At 37.8% G+C, this 19,434-nt stretch overlaps 2 protein-coding genes across 2 annotated transcripts; one reads left to right on the plus strand and one right to left on the minus strand.

Annotated features, from left to right (window-relative positions):
• Window positions 1-143: 143 nt before the first annotated feature.
• Window positions 144-14,997, plus strand: AK88_00235 (uncharacterized protein; the record flags this gene model as incomplete). Its single annotated transcript, XM_012477886.1, has 2 exons — window positions 144-8,834; window positions 8,998-14,997. 2 exons carry the CDS (start codon window positions 144-146, stop codon window positions 14,995-14,997), a joined length of 14,691 nt encoding a protein of 4,896 aa, XP_012333309.1.
• Window positions 14,998-16,123: 1,126 nt separating this feature from the next.
• Window positions 16,124-16,644, minus strand: AK88_00236 (40S ribosomal protein S27; the record flags this gene model as incomplete). The annotated part of the gene is made up of 2 exons (XM_012477887.1): window positions 16,124-16,205; window positions 16,478-16,644. The coding sequence occupies 2 exons, from the start codon at window positions 16,642-16,644 to the stop codon at window positions 16,124-16,126; spliced, it is 249 nt and encodes an 82-aa protein (XP_012333310.1).
• Between the last annotated feature and the right edge of the window lie 2,790 nt (window positions 16,645-19,434).

The raw sequence follows: 19,434 nt of genomic DNA on the forward strand, positions 1-19,434 counted from the left end.
ACAGTTTGTCTTTGCTTGGAGAGAAGCCAACGGACAAATGTCTAATTGATGACCAAAGACATAGGGACAACAAAAAAAAAATTATGAGAAAGGGAAAATTACAAAATAAGGAAAATTGAAAGCACAGAAAAAGGTGGCAGAAAATGCTGGATGATAACTACGTACAAATGTTAATATCGAAAAATGTTAATGCAAGGAATAAGGAAAACAAAAAATATGAAGCTTGGGAAGAAAAGGGGAAAACAAACAAGTACATTCTACACCTGCAGAAGCTGTACAAAGAGTTCAAGTTCGAGGAATGCCTAAATTACGGATTAGAAAATATTGAAAAATTAAAAAAAAAAAATTATGTAGGCAAAATTGAATTCTTAAAGATCATAGGAAATGTGTATTTTTATTTAGAAAATTATAAGTACAGCTCCCTTACGTATATTTTGCTGTCCAAATATTTGAACAAAGTCTCCGATGGGTATAAAGTAGAAGTTTGTTACAATGCTGGGGTTGTGTTTATAAGATATTTCTTACAGAGCAATGATATTAGTTACTACTTGAATGCCAAAACGTCATTTCATTGTTCCATGTTGTATAATGAAAAAGGCAGTAAACACTTTAATCCAACGATATATGAAAATACTGTGGGCATACTGAGGCGACATTTCGCCTTAGATGCAGAGAAACGGACGAAGGAGGTGAATCATCATAATAATCTTTTTGCTCATTCATCCCTTGAGAATATTTTTTTGGAGGGCGGTACAGATTTGACAGCTTCGTCCCATGCGAACAATTCCCAAGGGGAAGGCCCCCAGACGAAGGAGTTCTTTTCCATTGTGGATTCCAAATCGTGCACAATTAAAAGTGAGAAGCACAAGGGGGTTTTGGATGCCAAGAGGGGGAAAGGTAAAAATCAGGACGGTGATGAAGACGTGTATTTGGACTCGAACAACACAGCAACGTTTTCCATTTATGATGAAAGTATTGATATGCGAAATTTAGTCTTAAGGAAAAGTAACGCCTTGGCGAATGTGGAAAAAGCGCCCACTGGGGGAAGCTGCCCCAACATACAGCTGAAAGAGGATGGACAAGACGAAACGGGTTTGTCGGACCATAATTTGGTAAACGTATTAAATAAGGAAAGCAGCATGACCAATAATTTTTGCAACAATTTGAAGAACATGTTATTTAGAAAGCCCGTAAACACCTTCTTAAATAATTCTGCCTCGCCAATGGTGAAAAGCAAATCCAACACATTCTTAGAAAGCACCCCGGTAGGTATGATAAGGAGTGCTTCCCAGAACATTTTGAAGAAACGTTGCGGCAGCAGCATGAGCAATTCTCCCGTAAATTTTTTGTCTGAGCCTACGGGCAATATTCCAAGCAGTTCCTGTAGCAATTTTTTTAACAGCTGCACGGGGGGAAATGCTTTGATTGATTCTCCAACGTGCATGGTGAGAAGCAGCGAAGGGAATAATGTGAACAACGCTTCGCCAATTTTTGGAAGCAGTTTCCCACACAAGCGAACGCCGCAGCAGAAGAGCATCATAAAATGTATGCGCAGGAGTACAGATGAAAGGATCCATGAGGAGGGCCCTCACACGCCGTCTAATTGGAACGAGTGTACAGCTTCTGACTCTATGCCACCAATTGAAAATAATTTATTGCATCATAAAAAGAGAAAGACTAATCAGGATACTTCTCATTCCGCTTCTTGTGAAAATAATGTCCGAATGGGCAGCAATATGTTTCGCTGGACAAAGGATAATAAAATATGCACATATGATTATTACAATGTTCAGGAGAAGGAACATATAAGTGACCGAGTTGGGAATGGCGCAAGGGGGGATGTGTTGCTGGACAAAGCGAAGTGTGGCAACGCAGTGGAGGAAGGAGCAGTGGAACTGATGGAAATCGATGATGACGTGGTCAAGTGGGAGAAACCCAAAAAGGTGAAGATCAAAAGGAGCCAGACCAAAAGGGATAAAGACAAAAAAGGCAAGATAGGCAAAGCCAAGTGTAGAAGACCCAGTACCCTGTTTGACGAACTGTTTTCAAATGGATCCCTCAATGGATCCCTTCTTAGCAAAGTAAGAAAGGCATGCAGACAGTACCAGTCCAATTTGATCAGTGAATACTATCACATTTACCACTCGAAAAAAAAGACAAAAAAAGCGAAACAAATTATAAAAAGAAAAAGAATTGCGGATTTGTTTCATGATTTATATGAAATATGTAAAAAAAACAAGCACGACTTTTTGATGACATTTGTTGATCAAGAGAGTCGTAGTAAGGGGGCTTCAGACGGAAGTCCATCTCGACAGGCAGGAGTGAGAACACGAATGCTCAATAATAATGAGGTTATGAGACGGGAAGGGATAGAATACTACACGCCTAATTTTAGCCCTAATGGGTGTAACGGACATTTGAACATGTTGGATAAAGATGAAGTGAGTAGAGAAGACAGCAGGAAAGGTAATCTGCTCATTCCTGTTGTAGAAGGTACAGACCACTGGGTTAAGCCAGAGGCAGGGGGCGATGCGCCTAATAGTGTACCTAATGACGCAGGAGGCACGGTAAATGTTTTACAAATGAATTGCGTAGAGAAAGAGGTGTACAGAAAGGACCTCCAATATGAGCAAAGAAGCGAGGTGCAGGGGCAAAACACACATTCGTTCGACCTGTCCCGCTTTGTCAATCTATACAGCCAGATCAGGAGTAGCCAGCACCACGAGCATGTAGAGAAGTGTCAGAAGGAAAAAAAGGAGATCGAGGAAGTGATCATCCTAAGTATTAACAAAATAAATAAAAAAAGAATCAGAGATAAAGTAAAGAAATTAAGTTCACACAACAATTCCATCCTGTCCAACATTGGCGATAAGTACATTGATGACATGGACGAATTATTTCTTATAAAAAATTACTCAAAAATTTTAAAAAGCATTAAAAGAAATGACAGCATAAAGCATATTTATTATTTATATGAAAATATGTATGCCATAGATAAATTCGATCATATTAATGGGAGTAATTTTTTTAACATTTCTCATTTTATCATCGACATTTTATTGTTGAAGGAGATAAAACAAAAGGATTATTTGAAGAAAAGAATTCACAAAATGAAGTACTCTTATCAACATTATTATGCCATTTATGATGACGGTGATAACGGGGCCCTTTTTAAGGACATCCTCAGGCACCTTATTAATCCTTCCATTAAGGACACCGTTAAGGATGACCCTAAGACGGTGTCAGCCGATTGTATGCGCACAAGGCACCCACAGCAGGGCTTCAATCTTTTGTCTTTCATTTTGAAAGATAAAAGAATAGAGGCTGGCTTGAACGAACAGAATGATCCGTACCTTAACGTCAAATTTAGTTCTACCACCACTGTTAATAACAGCGACACCTATTCGTACACAAATCAGAAGAAGGAGGAACTCCTGGGGGACAGAATGAATGAGGTGTTGTCCGGCGAAAGGCACAGCAGTGAACAAGTGAGTGGCGGCGGAACCAACTCTTGTTTGTTTTTAAAAAACAATGCAAGCGCAGTGGTGAAGCAGAGCGGTGCGAAGGAAGAAGATGCTAAGGAAGACGACGTGAAGAGTTCCACAGGCGACACGATTGATACAACGGATAGGAATAAACCAATTTTGCGTGACTTCTTGAGCATATCGAGCAGCAGCCAACATGGAGAACCGAACCGTGGTAGCATAAGCTGCATGGCGCGTTCATACAAGTGCGAAATGGAGAAGCTGTACCTCGAAATGAGCAAGGAAGATGAGGAAATTTTGGACGTGGAAAAGTTTTACGAACACATGAATGTGTCAAATGCGAGTAGTGACGAATGTAGGGCCAAGGCGGAAGAGGTTGTCATGATGCTCTTTTATCACTACTGTGATGAGGGGGGTAAAGGCGACTCTGGGGTCAGTAGCGAGAATAACGTAAGTGGTGAGCGCTTTGGTGAGTTCACCATCAGAACGGCTCTGTTTAAAATATTTTTCTTCTTCACTAGCAACGGCATAATTAATAAAAAGAATTTGCACGAGTATGTGACCTTTTTGCGGCTGTACCAGTTGTACCTGGACAGTATCAATTGCGACCCCTTAATCTATTTCTACCACAACATTGAAACGGACTCTGATAAATTTGTCAACCCCATGGACAGGAAAAATGTAGTGCGCGAAGATTTTACGTCCTCTATCATGTTTGATAATTACCTAAATGTGATTCACTGTCATTTGTACATGCTCAAATTGTTGCACAAGTCTTATTTGAATAAATTGAAGAGGAAGCACACGTATGATAAAGTAAATTTAGAATATATGATTAATCACACTTTTAACATATTAAATTGTGTCCTAATTAAGTACAGTTATGATGAAGAGGCTAGGGTGGTCAGAAAGCGCGTGGTGTTTTTATTTTTGCAATTCCTTTATCTGAACTCGAAATATTATTTTAAAAATGTAACTCTTTTTCTGGATAAGTATGACATAAACTATTTGGTTAAAAGCGAAACTGGAAATTTTCGTAAAGTGAATGCCGATGTGGGGCGCATGCACTCGGTTTGTATGAACGCCGGGGGGAGGGATCAAAAGGGGAAGGGACAAAGGAAGGGGGATGTACACGAAGGGAATAGAGAAATGGGTGAAGAGAATTTCGTGGAAGAAGACATGTGGAGAAAACGACCGTATGATTATGATGAGCGGGACGGATACCTGCACAATGGTCAAGCGAATGCAAAACAGGGATATATTCAGGGGGCTGGGGAAGGACAAAGAAGTAGCGCAGATGACGTATTGGATAATGAAGGCGATGCTTATGACGAGGACCATCATCACTGTGATGAGCACAGTGTAGCTGGAGAAAAGCATTACCTCTATGAAGGGATAGGATTTAGAGAGGAAGCACAAGACAGAGGTCGAAAAGGTATTGAGACATTGGGGGAACACAGCAATAATCAAGGTAATAAAAGGGATCCATTTGTTAATAAAAATGAATGGCGAAACGATTTGTTATCAGAGGAAGAAGAACTCAGAACAGGAAAATGTAAAACCCACAATTCATCCATCAGTAATATGAATACATTTAAAAATGTATTTACCAAATTGGATCAAAATGTGAACATAGCCTTTTCTTCCTTTTTGAAATGCTATCATAAGTGTTTTTTTATATTAAATTTGCGATTATACGAAAATGATATGTTCAGAAGAATTGTGTGGAAGGTCGTCCAGCGAATTGTAAGATACTGTAACGATCTGTACACCATTTTAAAAATAAAAAAAATACCAATAAATAAGAGCTACAATTATGTGTTTGACAAAATTAATCACAGTTTGTACAGTAAGAACATTTTTTCAAGGCCTTCCTTTTTTGAAGTATTAAGAGAAGATAATTACGTTAGGAAGACTTACACTGCTCATCAAAAATATATAGAAAAAGAGGGGAGAAGACGAATACCTTCTCATGGCATTCCGGATGCAGACCAGAATGACGTACTGAACATACTAATCACGGTTGCCAGGTTTAACAGAGGAGAGTGCCAGAGGGAAAAGATGAACAAAAAAAAAAAAGAGTTCATTTTCCTTGTACACTCGTACAAGTACATAAAGAAATGCATTTGCAAGGAACTGAAAGAAAATAGCATCCTAAGTTTATACAAAAAGGCAAAACAACTGGATGAAAATTTCAGCCAAAGCATTGAATATCTCCATTCCCTGTTTGACACAAGACTTTGCATGTTGTCTCTTGATTTCGAGCTGCAAAATATTATTATCGAATTTTTAAATCGGTGCATGGATTTCATGAAGCAATATGAACAGGAACAAGACCCCCGGTTTGTGATAATCAACAAAATGATGAATGTGTACAGTTGTGTTTTCTCTCTTTTTTATTTGCGTCTGAATTCCTTTTCAGAATTTCACACAAATAAATTGTCAAAAATTTTGGGCATTGAAAAAAATATTTTTCATTATGATGATCAACCCACTTGGCATATGCTTAACATTTTTAATTTTATAAATTTTAGATACGGATGTTCCTACAGATTTTTGAATACCATTTTTACTTCCTTCCATGTGCTCGTTAATATGCTGGTTAAAATTGACGCCCACGTGGAGATGGACAGGAAGCGCATAGGGAGAGGAAAGTGCAGAGGGGTCACGCAAATGAAGTCAGCGAGGAGCACACATGCCAACAAGGGACAACTACCCAATTACGAACAAGTACAAAAAATCATTGATCGGGAAAAAAGGAAGAAATTGAGGAGCAAAGGAATGCAACAAACAGTACGTGGAGTACGCTTTGGAAAAAGAATCATTTACAAAATTGTAAAAGAGGTGAAGAAAAAAGTTACCGTGAATGGCAAACCCAAAATAAAAAATAGCATTTTAGAAAACATGATTGGGAAGAGGATGAATAAATATTTTGTCAACCCCTTGGGGGGTAAGGTAGGCATGAAGAAATTGGACCACCAAATGGGTGAAATGGGTCATGTAGACCGGAAGGAAGGAGTAGGAAGTGTGTTAAGTAGCACGTTGTGCGGCGCGGAGAAGGCTTACCGCTGGGGTTATCGTGCTGATCCCCTGTCAGCAATTCACACCGAGTCGCACGTAGAAACGATCGCCGCCGCGGACAGGTGTCTAGTGAGCAAAAGTAAAATGGTTGTGAGAACCAAGGGGGGGAAGTTTCAGATGAGCCACTTGAAGCAGAGTAGTCGAAGTCAACGCATTTTACAGAGCTATGGAAATTTAAAAAAAATAAAAAAAAAATTGAAGAGAAAAATAAACAATGTGTGCTATTTTAAATACATTGCCGTGATAAACAAAAGTCAGAATAAAATTTACACCACCCTCAGTCGCACCTATGCTCATATTGTGTTTATACTTATATCAATTTTGCACATTGAAAATTATAACATTTTGCATTTAACAAAGAACCAAGATTTTTTCATTAACAACGATATATACAACGCGTACTATTTATTTTTGCACATCTCGAGCAGCGTCATTTTGTTACTTTCGTCCGTGTTAAAAACGTACTTGCATTTTAATCCCTCTGTGAGGTTAGATAAAGAGGAAATTACTGGGCCAAAACTTGGTCAGACGAAAGGCCTAACTGATGTCGCCAAATGTGGTAAGGGCGTACCACGTGTCAGGGATGAAGACGATATGATTGTCGAAATTTCAAGTGAAGAACAGGGTCACAGCCCAAGGCAGCATTATTTATCACAAGACGGATCGGTGAGCGAAATGTGTAGCAGTGCTAGTATGAGCAATGAAATAACTGATGATAAGGATGGAGAGTTCCGCATTGGACAAAAGGGAGAAGAGAGCGCGAAGAGGTACCAGGTTTATCTGCAAACTCTGCTCAAGTTCAGCTCCATCAACGTTTTATTAATGTCCAAAAAGAAACACAATAAGAGGAACAAAATGAAGAAGAACAAGTACATATTTATATTTTGCAATTTAATAGAAAATTTATTGCAAAATTGTATGTTTTATGTGGACCTTTTTAATAACTGTAAAAATAGGGACGTTCTAGAAATGAACGACGTACTTTCGAAGCTAACGAAGATGTGCAAGGAAAATAACATAATGGATGATTTCATGCAAGTTAAAAAGGAACTCATTTATCATTCCCTATTTAAGTATATACTTCAAGAGGAATATATTAACCATTTTAATAATATGGACAAAAATGAACTATACAATATGAACAAGTGTTCCTTGAATTTATTTTATTTTACTTTAAACATTTTGTTAACCATTTTTAACACGGACATTTCGATTCATTTAGAAAGAAGTCTATTAAACATTTACCATTTTAATAACGACAATTTGTATTATGATTTAATTTTGAATAATGTGAAGAGGACTGTTCGTTATATTAGAGAGAGTTCCAAGTCGTCCTTTAATTGTATCTTTGCGTGTGTGCTGTACTATTTGGGTAAGTGGAAGAAGAACAGAGGCGGGAAAATGCTAAAGGGAAGAAGCAGTGAAGACAAAAATATCCTTTTGAAGAGAAACATCTCCAATCAGAGGTTTGCCTCTTCCTACAATATGGAAGAGGTACAAGGGGGCTTTTTTTTTAACTTGTTATCTAAGGCAAAATGCACAAATGATAATGTGCTAACGGGCAGTGTTAATAATAACTGGAAGGACAATGAGGATGACCACTCCAAATGTTATGCTTGCCCTGGTAAAGATTCATACGGCATTTTTAAGAAGTATGAAAGGATAACCCCTGCGAAGGATAAACATGTTGAAAAACAGACCACACACATGACTGCCCACCAATGGAACGAGAGAAGAATCATGAGCCAACTTGTGTACGACACGATAAGCCCTTATGTGGACATAAAACAGATTAAGGTGTATAACAAAATTTACAGCAACAACCACACGATTAATGGCCTTATTAACATTTGCTTCTCATTTTTGTTTAACAATTTCCTATTTTTGAAGCCTGTCTACCCCTTCGATATAGTTTCAAAGGACAAGAGTGAAAACGAATCATGCAGGAAAAGAATAAGGATGACAAATTACACCCTTGATATATTTAGCATGAAAATGAGTGACATAAAGGCCGTAGAATTGTTCCTCTCGTTGTACATTCACAAGTACATGCAGAGTATATGCTTGGATGTGAAGAAGTTGGTTGATTATAACACGTATATGAATCAGTTTTTTGGTGTGTCCAATAGGAGAAGCGTCAGTATTGCTTTCCCTAACACTGACTACACGTATTTGAACTACGCCACGCGTAATGTGTATTACAAGTTTAACGACTACAACGTTTTACAGTTTTTGATAAATTTTAAAAAGTCTAAAAGCGAGGGCAAGGTAAACTTTGCTCATAGGGGCAACTTCAGATGGGCGTGCCCCCCATCGGCACATATGTGCCCAATTAGCGTTTTTATTTGTTTGGATGGACACTTTTTCTTTCCATTGCCTTTTCTGTTTACTCTATTTCATTTCCACCTGCCCTGTCTCATCCCCGCTTCAGGAGTTCATGATGTCTTTCGTGAAAGTGTTCGAACGGATGATCTCCCTGGATGAGGAAATAAGCACAGATTATACGGATCCCCTGACATACAACGTTTACATGGATTACCTGAACGATCTGTTCTTGAATGACGACTACTACTATGTGTGCTTTTATGAGTACATAAAGAACGTGTACCTGGAGGAGAATGAAGGAGCGTTCCAAATTGAGGATATGGATTGTTACATGAAAGAGCTTAATGAGATAAACCCGTACAGAATAAAAGAAGAAATGAAAAGGAAGTTTGATGAAAATGTGCAGAAAAATTATCTCCTCTTGACAATAAGGAGGAGCAGAAGTAGAAGAGAAAAGGGAACAAGTAGGTCTTGCAAGCTTCACACGCAGCAGACTGGTAAAGACATAGGCGACGTACATAAATTAATCAGCAAGAGGGAGGACAAAATCAAAATTGTTCTGAACAATAATCCATATCACTTCAAAAACGTGTACAGGGTGTTCAAAAATCGGCTATTCAATCTTATAAATAAAAAAAACATTGATTACCTGGAATTAATAAAAGTGCTAAATGTGAAACAATACAATCATTTTAGTAACATGTTTTATTCCTCGTTCATACACATTTTGAGCGAAGTAAAATATGATTACAATAAACAATACAATTTTAATATAGCAAAAGTTATGGACAAATTAAATATTGGATTGAAGGCATCTTTTTATAACAACAAAAATGTAATTTTGTACTACTATACATTTCAGCAGTATTTTCATTTGTATAAATTTTTAGAAGATAAATATTTTTCTGAATTTGTCTTGCCAGAATATATATTATTAAATATTCCTTCCAGATTTGTTAATAATATTTTGTACAATACAAATTTGTATCGAATTTATTGCTTTTTGAAATTTTTGTATATCCGAAATGTGCTGAAGCATGCAGACATTTTGCTGAATTTTTTGCTTTATGTTTATTATAAATATTTCCATTATCATTATAGAGGAAAAGATGAATTTTCTCATCATTTTATTGATTTATTTTTGAGCATTCATGAGGAATCGTATAATAACAGCTTGTTGGTCACGGAGCTTAAGGCGAAGGAAAGCTGTGTGGAGAACAACCTACGAGAGAGGGGCAATCCTCCGGCCAAGAATTCAGTGTTCGGGGAAATCGCCTTTACCGCTTCAGCCAAGGAGGGATCACATGGAAAAGACGAGATAGGGATGGACACGACCAAGCGTGATGACAAAAACGACGACATAATCACAGGGGAGGAAATGTACAACGATGATAAACACGCAATTAAGGGCGGTAGACAAACACAGAGCGCATACCAAGAGATTAGCAACTACGACCTGGTATTGTCAAACTCGCAAAACAGATTTTTACATCTTTTATTTTTTAAAATACTAGTCAATTGTGTCAAGTCCAAAATTAACATCCTCAACGCAAAGAATCTTTTCAACAATCTGAATTTTTTCATTTCTTCCTACGTTAAGTACTCCCTGTTTTACGCATTTGAAGAAAAAAATAAAGCTTTCATGGATGCCCTAAGACATAAGTATTCGTTTTATAATTTCCAGGCTGTGAAGAAAAATTTGAAAATGTGTGTGTACTTAAAAAATGTCTACCTTAAGGGGGACCTTTTTAACAGCGACATTTTGTCCTTCCTCAACATAGAGTGTAGAGACAAGAGGCCTCATGCTTATGGAGGGATGTCCAAAAAAAAAAAAAAAGGAAGATATGCGAACTATGGTGCACCCCAATTGATGAAGGAACAATTTGGTACCTCTCAAATTTTGCAGCATGTTCGTGTAGGGGATCACTCGTCAGAGTCACCAGAACGGTGCAGCGGATTCGAGTGTCAGAACGATGAAACTGCCAATAGGAAAAGGGCAATCGGTGTTAAAGAGAAGGATGTGCGTGGTGTTGAATGGAGCAATAATAACGAAATGAATAAGAAGAAAAAGTTACTCTCCGGAGAGGCATGTCCAATTCAGGGAGGCGCAGAAGCTAATTGGGAGGAAAATTATCGTGGCAATAATGTAGAGGAAATTTTGACAGACGCAGAAAACCAAATTGTTGGTGCACAAACCATAAGAGTAAAAAGGGAGGTGGAAGAAAAATACGCAAATGTGAAAAGATTCAACGAGGGAGATGTCTTTCAAAGTGAAAAAAAGGAAGAGCAGGAAGAGGACGTGGACGAGGAAGACAAGAGCAATTCCCGTGAAGGAGAAAGCTCGCATGACCAAATTTTCTGCTTGAACAACTTGGAAGACGCTAACAAGGGGCACCACACGCGGGTTGACGCCCACGCGCACCAAGTTAAAGTAAAAAAAGAAGAGCTGAGCGATGGAAATGATACCCAGGCGTCCATAAATTCGCTAACCAAAGCAGATGTGTTACGAAAACAGTTTTTTAAAAAAAGGAGTAGCAAACAGATTTCAAAAAAGTACTACATCAACATGTTAAAGTTTTACTTAGAAAACAGGGCACAAGAGTATGCTCTAAATTATGAGGAATTCCAGAAGATGGAGGACAAATCGATTTACTTGGTGTTTTTATTTTTAGGAAAAATTTTTCAATTCCTTTTTAATTCACTCTTATCGCAAAGCTGGCGTCAGAGTGATGAAGATAAAAATTACAACAAAAGAGAACGCGACATGAAGGAGGATTTAAAGGATGCGCCGGAATGTCTGGACAGCTCCTATACATATGAAAATCTTCTTGTGTACTTTATGCTAATTACCATGTGTCATTACGCGGACAGCCTAATATTTCTGAGTGTTCACTATTTGGACCTTGACCAAATCGGTTCCAAACAAAGCGTTACATTGCAGGGTAACTCCGAGCAAAGTACTTCTCAGAAGGGCACCCTACAGCAGCCCTTACCCGCCAACGACGAGAACACGGCTTGGTCCCCCAAGCAAGAACTGAACAAGTATAATCTGGCCTGTGAACAGGACAGGAATGCTCGTGGGGAAGGGGACCACAAGGGCAACAAAAATCAAAACAAAACTTGCAATAGCTATATGAAAAGGTTAAATTATTGTGAAAAGTTACGAATTGAGAGAAGCCCTGGGAAACACGAAGACGGTAGTAGCAAGAATGGAAATGGTTATGAAAACAATTTGGAGGGTAAGAATTTTGTTTTGAAACCATCGTTCACGAGCACTAGCAGTTATTATATGTGCAGAAATGAGGCAGTCTACATTATGAATGAAGATAAGGAAAGCACACAAATGATCATTCCCTTGTATAAATTATTGGTGACTCGATTGAAAATTTGCTTATATTATCCCAAGTACTTTTTCCTGGCTTCACTGTTTAGTTACAAATACGACACAAAGTTGTCGGATGATCTGCTTAACCATGTGAAGGATCTAAATTTAAGTGAAGATGTTAAATATTATACATGTGCTGTGAATAATAATGGCAAAGGTGCTCTTTCTAAACTTGATGGGGATGGCAATGGAGATGTTGCCAACGGATGCAGTATGGTGGAGGCCCTGAACAGAGGCGAACAGGCTGACCCCTTAAGGGGTCACTTCACCAATGGCATAAACAGTGATGAGAGTAACGAGGAAGAGAATGACGCACATGCAAAAAATGGCAGCCTCGCGTTTGTGAAGAGAAAACCATGCTTGAGCATGTGTGTGCATTATTACACTGATTATCACGAAAATGGGGACTCCAATGACTACAATTTACCATCTCTTTACAATTCATCTAACAGCATGGAATATGAAGATGCAAACCTCGACATGGAGGCGAGCGCAGGGGGACAAAATGGAAGGAAGCACGTGAAGGAGAACAGTGTTCAAAAGGATGGCACGGGTGAGGTGGCGAAACAGCAGGAGGAGCAGGACGCGTATGACAGAGAGCTAGACGAAAAAGACATGAACGAATTCAATTACGATGTACAGAAATTAAAGGTGGTAATAAAGAACATTGAAATTAGGTACGAAGATGTCCTTAATGATATAATCGAAGGCTTAAATTTCATTGCGGAAAATAAAAGCTGCGGAAATTACAATTCACAAGCAGCATACCACCTTTGCATCTACTACTTTATGAGAAAGAATTTTACAAAGTGTATTCATTATGTGAAATTTTTCATCAGCAAAGGGAATTTTAAAATTTGGCAAAATGATTCCTTCAACCAGGACTACTACAACTTGTATTGCAAAAGAGTCCAAAGGAGTGATTTTATGTTCATCAAATATTTCACCATTGTTCTAGAAGTTACTAAAAACGTTTTGAAAAATGTCCTAAGTAAAATATACGAAGAAATGTTGTGCGCAAATGGGAAGGTGCTGGAGGGAAAGTGGTTCATGGGAGGAGACTTCGCCTCTACCCATTTGGGAAAAATGCTAGTAGATGAAAAAGTTTTAGATTTATTTAAGGAAGAAAAGGAGGAAAGGACACCGTTTGAAACTCCAGTCAAAAGCGCAGACGAAGGTAAAGCGGATGAAGGTAATGCAGATGGAAGCAGGACAAAAGAGCAGACAGAAACCAATGTAAATGAATATAAGATCTCCCCCAATAAGGAAAATGCGAACGATACGAAGGAAAGACCCATCCTGAACGACGTCACAAGGGACATGAATGACCCAGCTGAGATGGCAGAAGGGGCAAAAGCGGCAGAAGAGGCAACAGCAGCAGAAGAGGCAACAGCGGCAGAAGAGGCAACAGCGGCAGAAGAGGGTAACAGTGTACCCAAGCAAAAGGAGGACAAATTGGTAGAAATTGAAAATAAGTGGATATATTTAGGGTATGACCATTTGGACCACTTAAACGAAATTTACGACCTACTGAAAATCCTGTTAGAAATTTACATGTACATGGGCAAAACAATTAAAAGGTTTAACCATTTTAAGGTATTGGAAGAAGCAACTGTCATATATGGGTACAACGTTTCAGTAATTAATGTTCTTTTCAAAGTTATTACGGAACATTTATGTTTCATTTTTGAAGTGCTGTGTTATTTTACTCCACACATTTTGGTTTATCCAATAATTTTGTTATTCGCGAATGATGGGATGATACCTTGTACCGTCTCAGGGGGGAATTCTGAAAATGTGGCGGACACTCCTCGTAGGAGTACCTCCCCGGTTAGCAACAAATACAGTTATTTAAAACGAGCCGCAAATAATGAAGAGTTAATGTGCAACAGTTCATGTGCTACTCTAGATTTGAGAATATTTAAGTTGTTCAGAGAATTCCTAGCGAATAAATCTGTCACCATGCCAGCTAGTCTATCCACAAGGATGCACAACATCTTTCTCCTGACTTGTAAAAAGGTTTTGTATTATCAAAAGAGCGAACAGGACATCGTTAAAAACTTAAAATCGTATAACAGGACGGGGAACAAGAAAAAGTGGGAAGGTATAATCAAATTTGTGGACAATGTGCTTAATAACGGAAATAAAACAAATTTGTCAGAATTTTTAAATTTATTTAATAATGGAAAATTATTAAACTGTACCAATTATTTGAATTGCGAAAATGTAAAATTTTTAACGAGCAAGCTGAATTATAACTCCAGCTGTACAGATATGAATAAAAATACGCAGCCAAATCATTTGGACAATAACAGTATTGAAAAGGCAACCTGTGAGGTAGATAAGGAACGTATCATTTGTACTGCCAACGATGTAGGAAATGACCTACCAGCTGATGTTAACACGTCCGTGTTGAGTAACAACGATTCTGTGGATGAACACAAAAGCAAAGAATGGGTCCTTTATCATATAAAATTAAATAGCGATAAGCATATTTTCCTGTACGACGATTTTGATATCCTTAACAATATGAAAACGAAGAATGAGGCATTGAATTGCGTTAACGCTATGTTATCGGATAAGAATTCTGCGACCAAAAAGGGAGAAACGTCTAACTGGAAGAAGCGCAAAGCCATGGATACGACTATGACGGATGCGAAGAACGCCATACGCGAGCGAGACTTGAGGAGGCTGAATAGGGAAAAAAGCAAAGTTGTGTAGAAAATGGGGGTGGCATGGGACAGAACTGGACGGGAGGCAGAGAAGCCTTTTATATGACGTACCGCCGCTAGGAGTGGCACCCATGGGTGTTTTTTTTTTTTTTTTTTTTTGTATCAACTCTGTTGTTAGCTCAGTACGCATGTGATAGCTTTACACCTGGGGCCAAGGAGCAGTACCACGCCTACACCTGCGTTTGTGTAAGAATGCCCGCCACACCAAGGCTTGGGTTCTTCCTTATACATTCTGAGAACAAATACGTTTTCGTCAAAGGTAAAAACATTTGTGTAACCATATTTTTTTTTTTTTCATCACAATGAAACTTTCTAATATGACACTATATAGAGAGTGTAAGAAACTTGTGGACATTGATCCCGCGGTACGTGTGCCGTTACCTTTTCTGTGGCAGTATGTGAGCCGTTTTGTATGATTCCCCGTTAATCGCCAAAGGAATGTCTTTTCCTATATGCTCAATTAGGATAAAGGCACCTTTTACGCTTCGCTTATTTCGTTTCGCTTGTCATTGGTGGGAGATATCCCCCGTGTGATCTGCGAAGAGCGGGGTTACATTTCCCGTTATGGATATGGGGTCAAAACCTGGACGCGTTGTAAGGGGCTACACAACCTCAAGGTGCTTAAATTGTTTACCGCCACACGTTTCACAAACCAAAGGAACAAATCATTTAACCCAATTTTAAGAGCAGCTGTTTTTACAGCCGCTTTTTCTAGTGAACCACTTTGCCAGCGACTGCACTTGCTAAATGAGGAATACAAAAATTTTACTTGTTCTTTTCTTAGTTTTTTTGTTAAATATTTTAATTTAAAAAATTGGGTAAATGTAAATTTACTAAATATGTACACAACGTATGTAATGTATATATGTATGTTCGTATATACCCATGTATATTTCTACTTGGGATGGAAAAAAAAAAAAAAAAAAAGTGTATATGTACTTTTTCATATATTTTAATTAGTACGTGTAGGAAGTCGTCCTTTCGCAACATGTTTGCATATTTATGTGTTCGTGAATTGGTCCCATAGTTCTTCTCGCATGAAAAACGCTTCTGTTCGTTGTTACCTCTTTAGAGGATGTGGTTAAAATACTGTAAGCTTCTCCATTGTAGACCATTTACTCAATTTTTTTCCTAAAGGAGCAACCTTCTGTTAATTTGCATTTTCCACCCGTCGGTTGGCACAACATAATGTTGCAGCTATAATGGGAAAAAAAACAAAAAAAATTCCAAATGTGTGTGAATTATAAATAAATTGTCCAAGCGCTTGGCTTAGGGATCATTAAATGAAAATTATGTGGCAAACAAAGAATAGGTAAACGCAGGGTAATGAGCAGTTCATGGGAAAAACGGAAAAGAGGAAACCAGTATATAAGTTAAACACATGCCTATAGCGCCAAATCGACGTTGGGCAGGCGATCATGCATACAGCCTGGGTAGTCATTTTTCTCTTTTTTCCTTGTTTGGCTTACCTTCCACACAATACAACATTTTGGGCATGGCTAAACAAGGTGGTGATTTGAAGACATCCTGGGCATTTTACATCCATAAAATAAGAATTGGGGCTTGGAATTAATCTCTTTAATTTATGTTTCTTGGCCTCTTCAGCGGGGTCACGATTTAACAGATCGACATTCATTTTGAAATGTAAGTGTTTGATAGGTAGGAATTGTATGGGGCGGTTGGGGTTGAGGGGATTCAAATTTGAAGCAGTTAATTCGTATAGCGTGTACGTAAATATTTGCGAGTACGCTTACATATACCTTTATTGCATAAAACACTTGTTACGTAAAGATTTATTTACACTGTTGTTTGCAATTGCTATATACACTCGTTTGTTAAATAAAAAAACACAAAGGCTACTTTTTGAATATAATGGCGCGCTCTGGTACATACGATGGGTTCAGTTAAAGGATGATTTGTTTATGGAAATGACGCAAAATGAAATAATATTTTTTTTCTATAAATTTATATTCAACTTTTTTAATTTTTTTGTTTGATTTATTTTTCTTCTTTTTTTTTTTCGGTTTTTGGGGAATACATATATAACAATGTTTTTGTTACAATATAAAACAATAAATATTTGTAAACTGAATTTTTTTTTTTTTTCAAATGCAGGCTGCGGTTTAGGGCCGGTTATTGTTATATGTTATGTTTTTATTTGCTTGCTTTTCGGGCGAAAGAAAAAAGGGAACACGAATTATCCCTGATGAAATGCACTTGCTCCTATCCACATATGCATTCCTTTTAATATGCGCATATGTTTTTATAAGCAGCGATAAAGTTGTACCATTGCTAACATGTGAATACATGAATAAAACAACATATTCCATATGTTTTATAATGTACATAAATAAATAAGAAGTGGGCGTGCCTTTCTTTATATTTTTTTATAACAAATGCAGAGTTTTTTTTTCTTGCAATGTAAACTTTATGCGGCAGGAGTGTAGCTCTTGCAGGGCGCGCGAACAGCAGCACAAGGTTCCGATTCAAAGGGGGCAATATGTAAATGCGGCATATGGTGGTTAAAAGGGCATGTTTTATTTGGCTACAGCGTTTGGCGACTCCGCCATGAAATCACATGCCGCTTCACCGTTTCAACGCGTACCCACCACATCCATGAAGCTACAAATTTAGCGCTTCCAATTTTCATTATCACTCGATAAAACAGCTTAACGTCATGAGGTAAAAATATTTATTTTTTGTTTTTTCCCTCGAAAAAAGTGAATGCAAATTTTTGGCATTTAATAAAGGAGTGGAAGGCGCGTGTTCGAACGCAGAGAATAATGTGCTACACACATTTGTCACATTCTTAAGCGCTGCCGAAATGGCTACAAATCTGACAGCTAGGAAAACAGCAGGTATCGCAATTCGACGTTAAATGAAAAAAATGCTCTACACGCATGGAAATATATATATGGATATATTGTAGCCTCTTTCCCTGTTCCACTTGATTGCTAAAAAATAGAACAGAGTCACCTTGTGGCACGAAAAATTCATTCATTTTTAAAACTCATATTTGAGGCGGGGAAAACAAGAAGAAACCCACTTTATATACGTATTAATGAGTCCACTTAAGCCGGAATGTGTCACCATGTTGGAAGAACACCGTTGTGGATATTTGTTTTTCACCTTCGTATAAATTTTGCTCACAGTTCTACGTCTTATTGTTGAATTTTTTTTTTTCGCGAAAGGATTCATTTTTTTTGGAACCATTTTTTGTTAACACCTGTTTCAAATTCATGTGTAACTTTTTTCATTCCTGTTTGTATTAAACGTTCTGTTTAGGTACACTTTTCATGTGGCCTATTACACATGTATGCACAGGCAAGTGCGCATATGCGCGTACTTATTTGTTTGGTGATGGATTGGTCTGGCGGTTATCGCGCAGTGTGTTGCCAGTCTAAAGGGCAAAAAGGAGTTATTGTAGTACGTGGCCCAAAAGTTCTCCTCCAAAAATCGGAAACGGACAAATTACTCAGCATAAATGTAAAATGCATATGTACACTTATTGTGGGCCACACATATGGAGCGGTTTTTCATTCCCATCAAAAATCAAATATTTGTATATCATTCTTTGTTCTAAATTTTAACTTAATGTGTTTGATCTGACATGGGTACAAATGTAGGTTTTGCGCACATTTTCAATTTAAGAGGAATTTAATTTTACATTTCCGTGAAGGACAAATGGATGACTTGAACCGTTGCCTTTTTATTCACTTACTATATGCATCATAGTATTTAGGGTGCGCCAAAAAAATGATTAAAAAGAAAAAGGGTATGCCACAAAAACGCATAATAATATTTTTGTATAAGCTTTGAATAATTTTACAAATAACCCCCATGGATATATATTTTACATATTATACGGTAATGGGAAAAAGTCAGCACCTACATGGAGTACTTTTTACCCACGTGAAGAATTTGAAATACAAGCCTTCCTTTTTTACAAAAGGGGGGCACCTGCTTGTAATACATATGTTGGTGCCGACGTGAATTGTTATGCATATAGCGGTATGCACTTATATTATGTATGTACAAAATATTTACGCACCGCAAAATGCTTCACAATTGACGCAATGGTGCCATATAAATTTGCCATTAAGCGCAGCTTAAACTAAGGCAAAAAAAAAAAACATTCTCATACAGGCCAAATTGCTGGAATGTAAATCCTTCCCCGCTTACGGATGTTAAAGCAAAACGCTTAAAACAAAAAAAAAGGAAATTGACACGGGCACAAAAAATAATTTTTTTATTCGCATGTTTATATATAGGCACATCCTATATGCGCATAAGGCGCCACGCAATGGAGCTTATAAAAAAATACATTATCAAAAGCGTCAAATAAAAATTAAATGCAAAACTTGTACAGAACTGTACAAAATTTGTACAAGAAAGCACGCGTAGATGCAAGGGGTCAGTTAGCCCA

The sequence above is a fragment of the Plasmodium fragile genome (assembly GCF_000956335.1).
Source record: "Plasmodium fragile strain nilgiri unplaced genomic scaffold supercont1.2, whole genome shotgun sequence".
Classification (NCBI taxonomy): domain Eukaryota; phylum Apicomplexa; class Aconoidasida; order Haemosporida; family Plasmodiidae; genus Plasmodium; species Plasmodium fragile.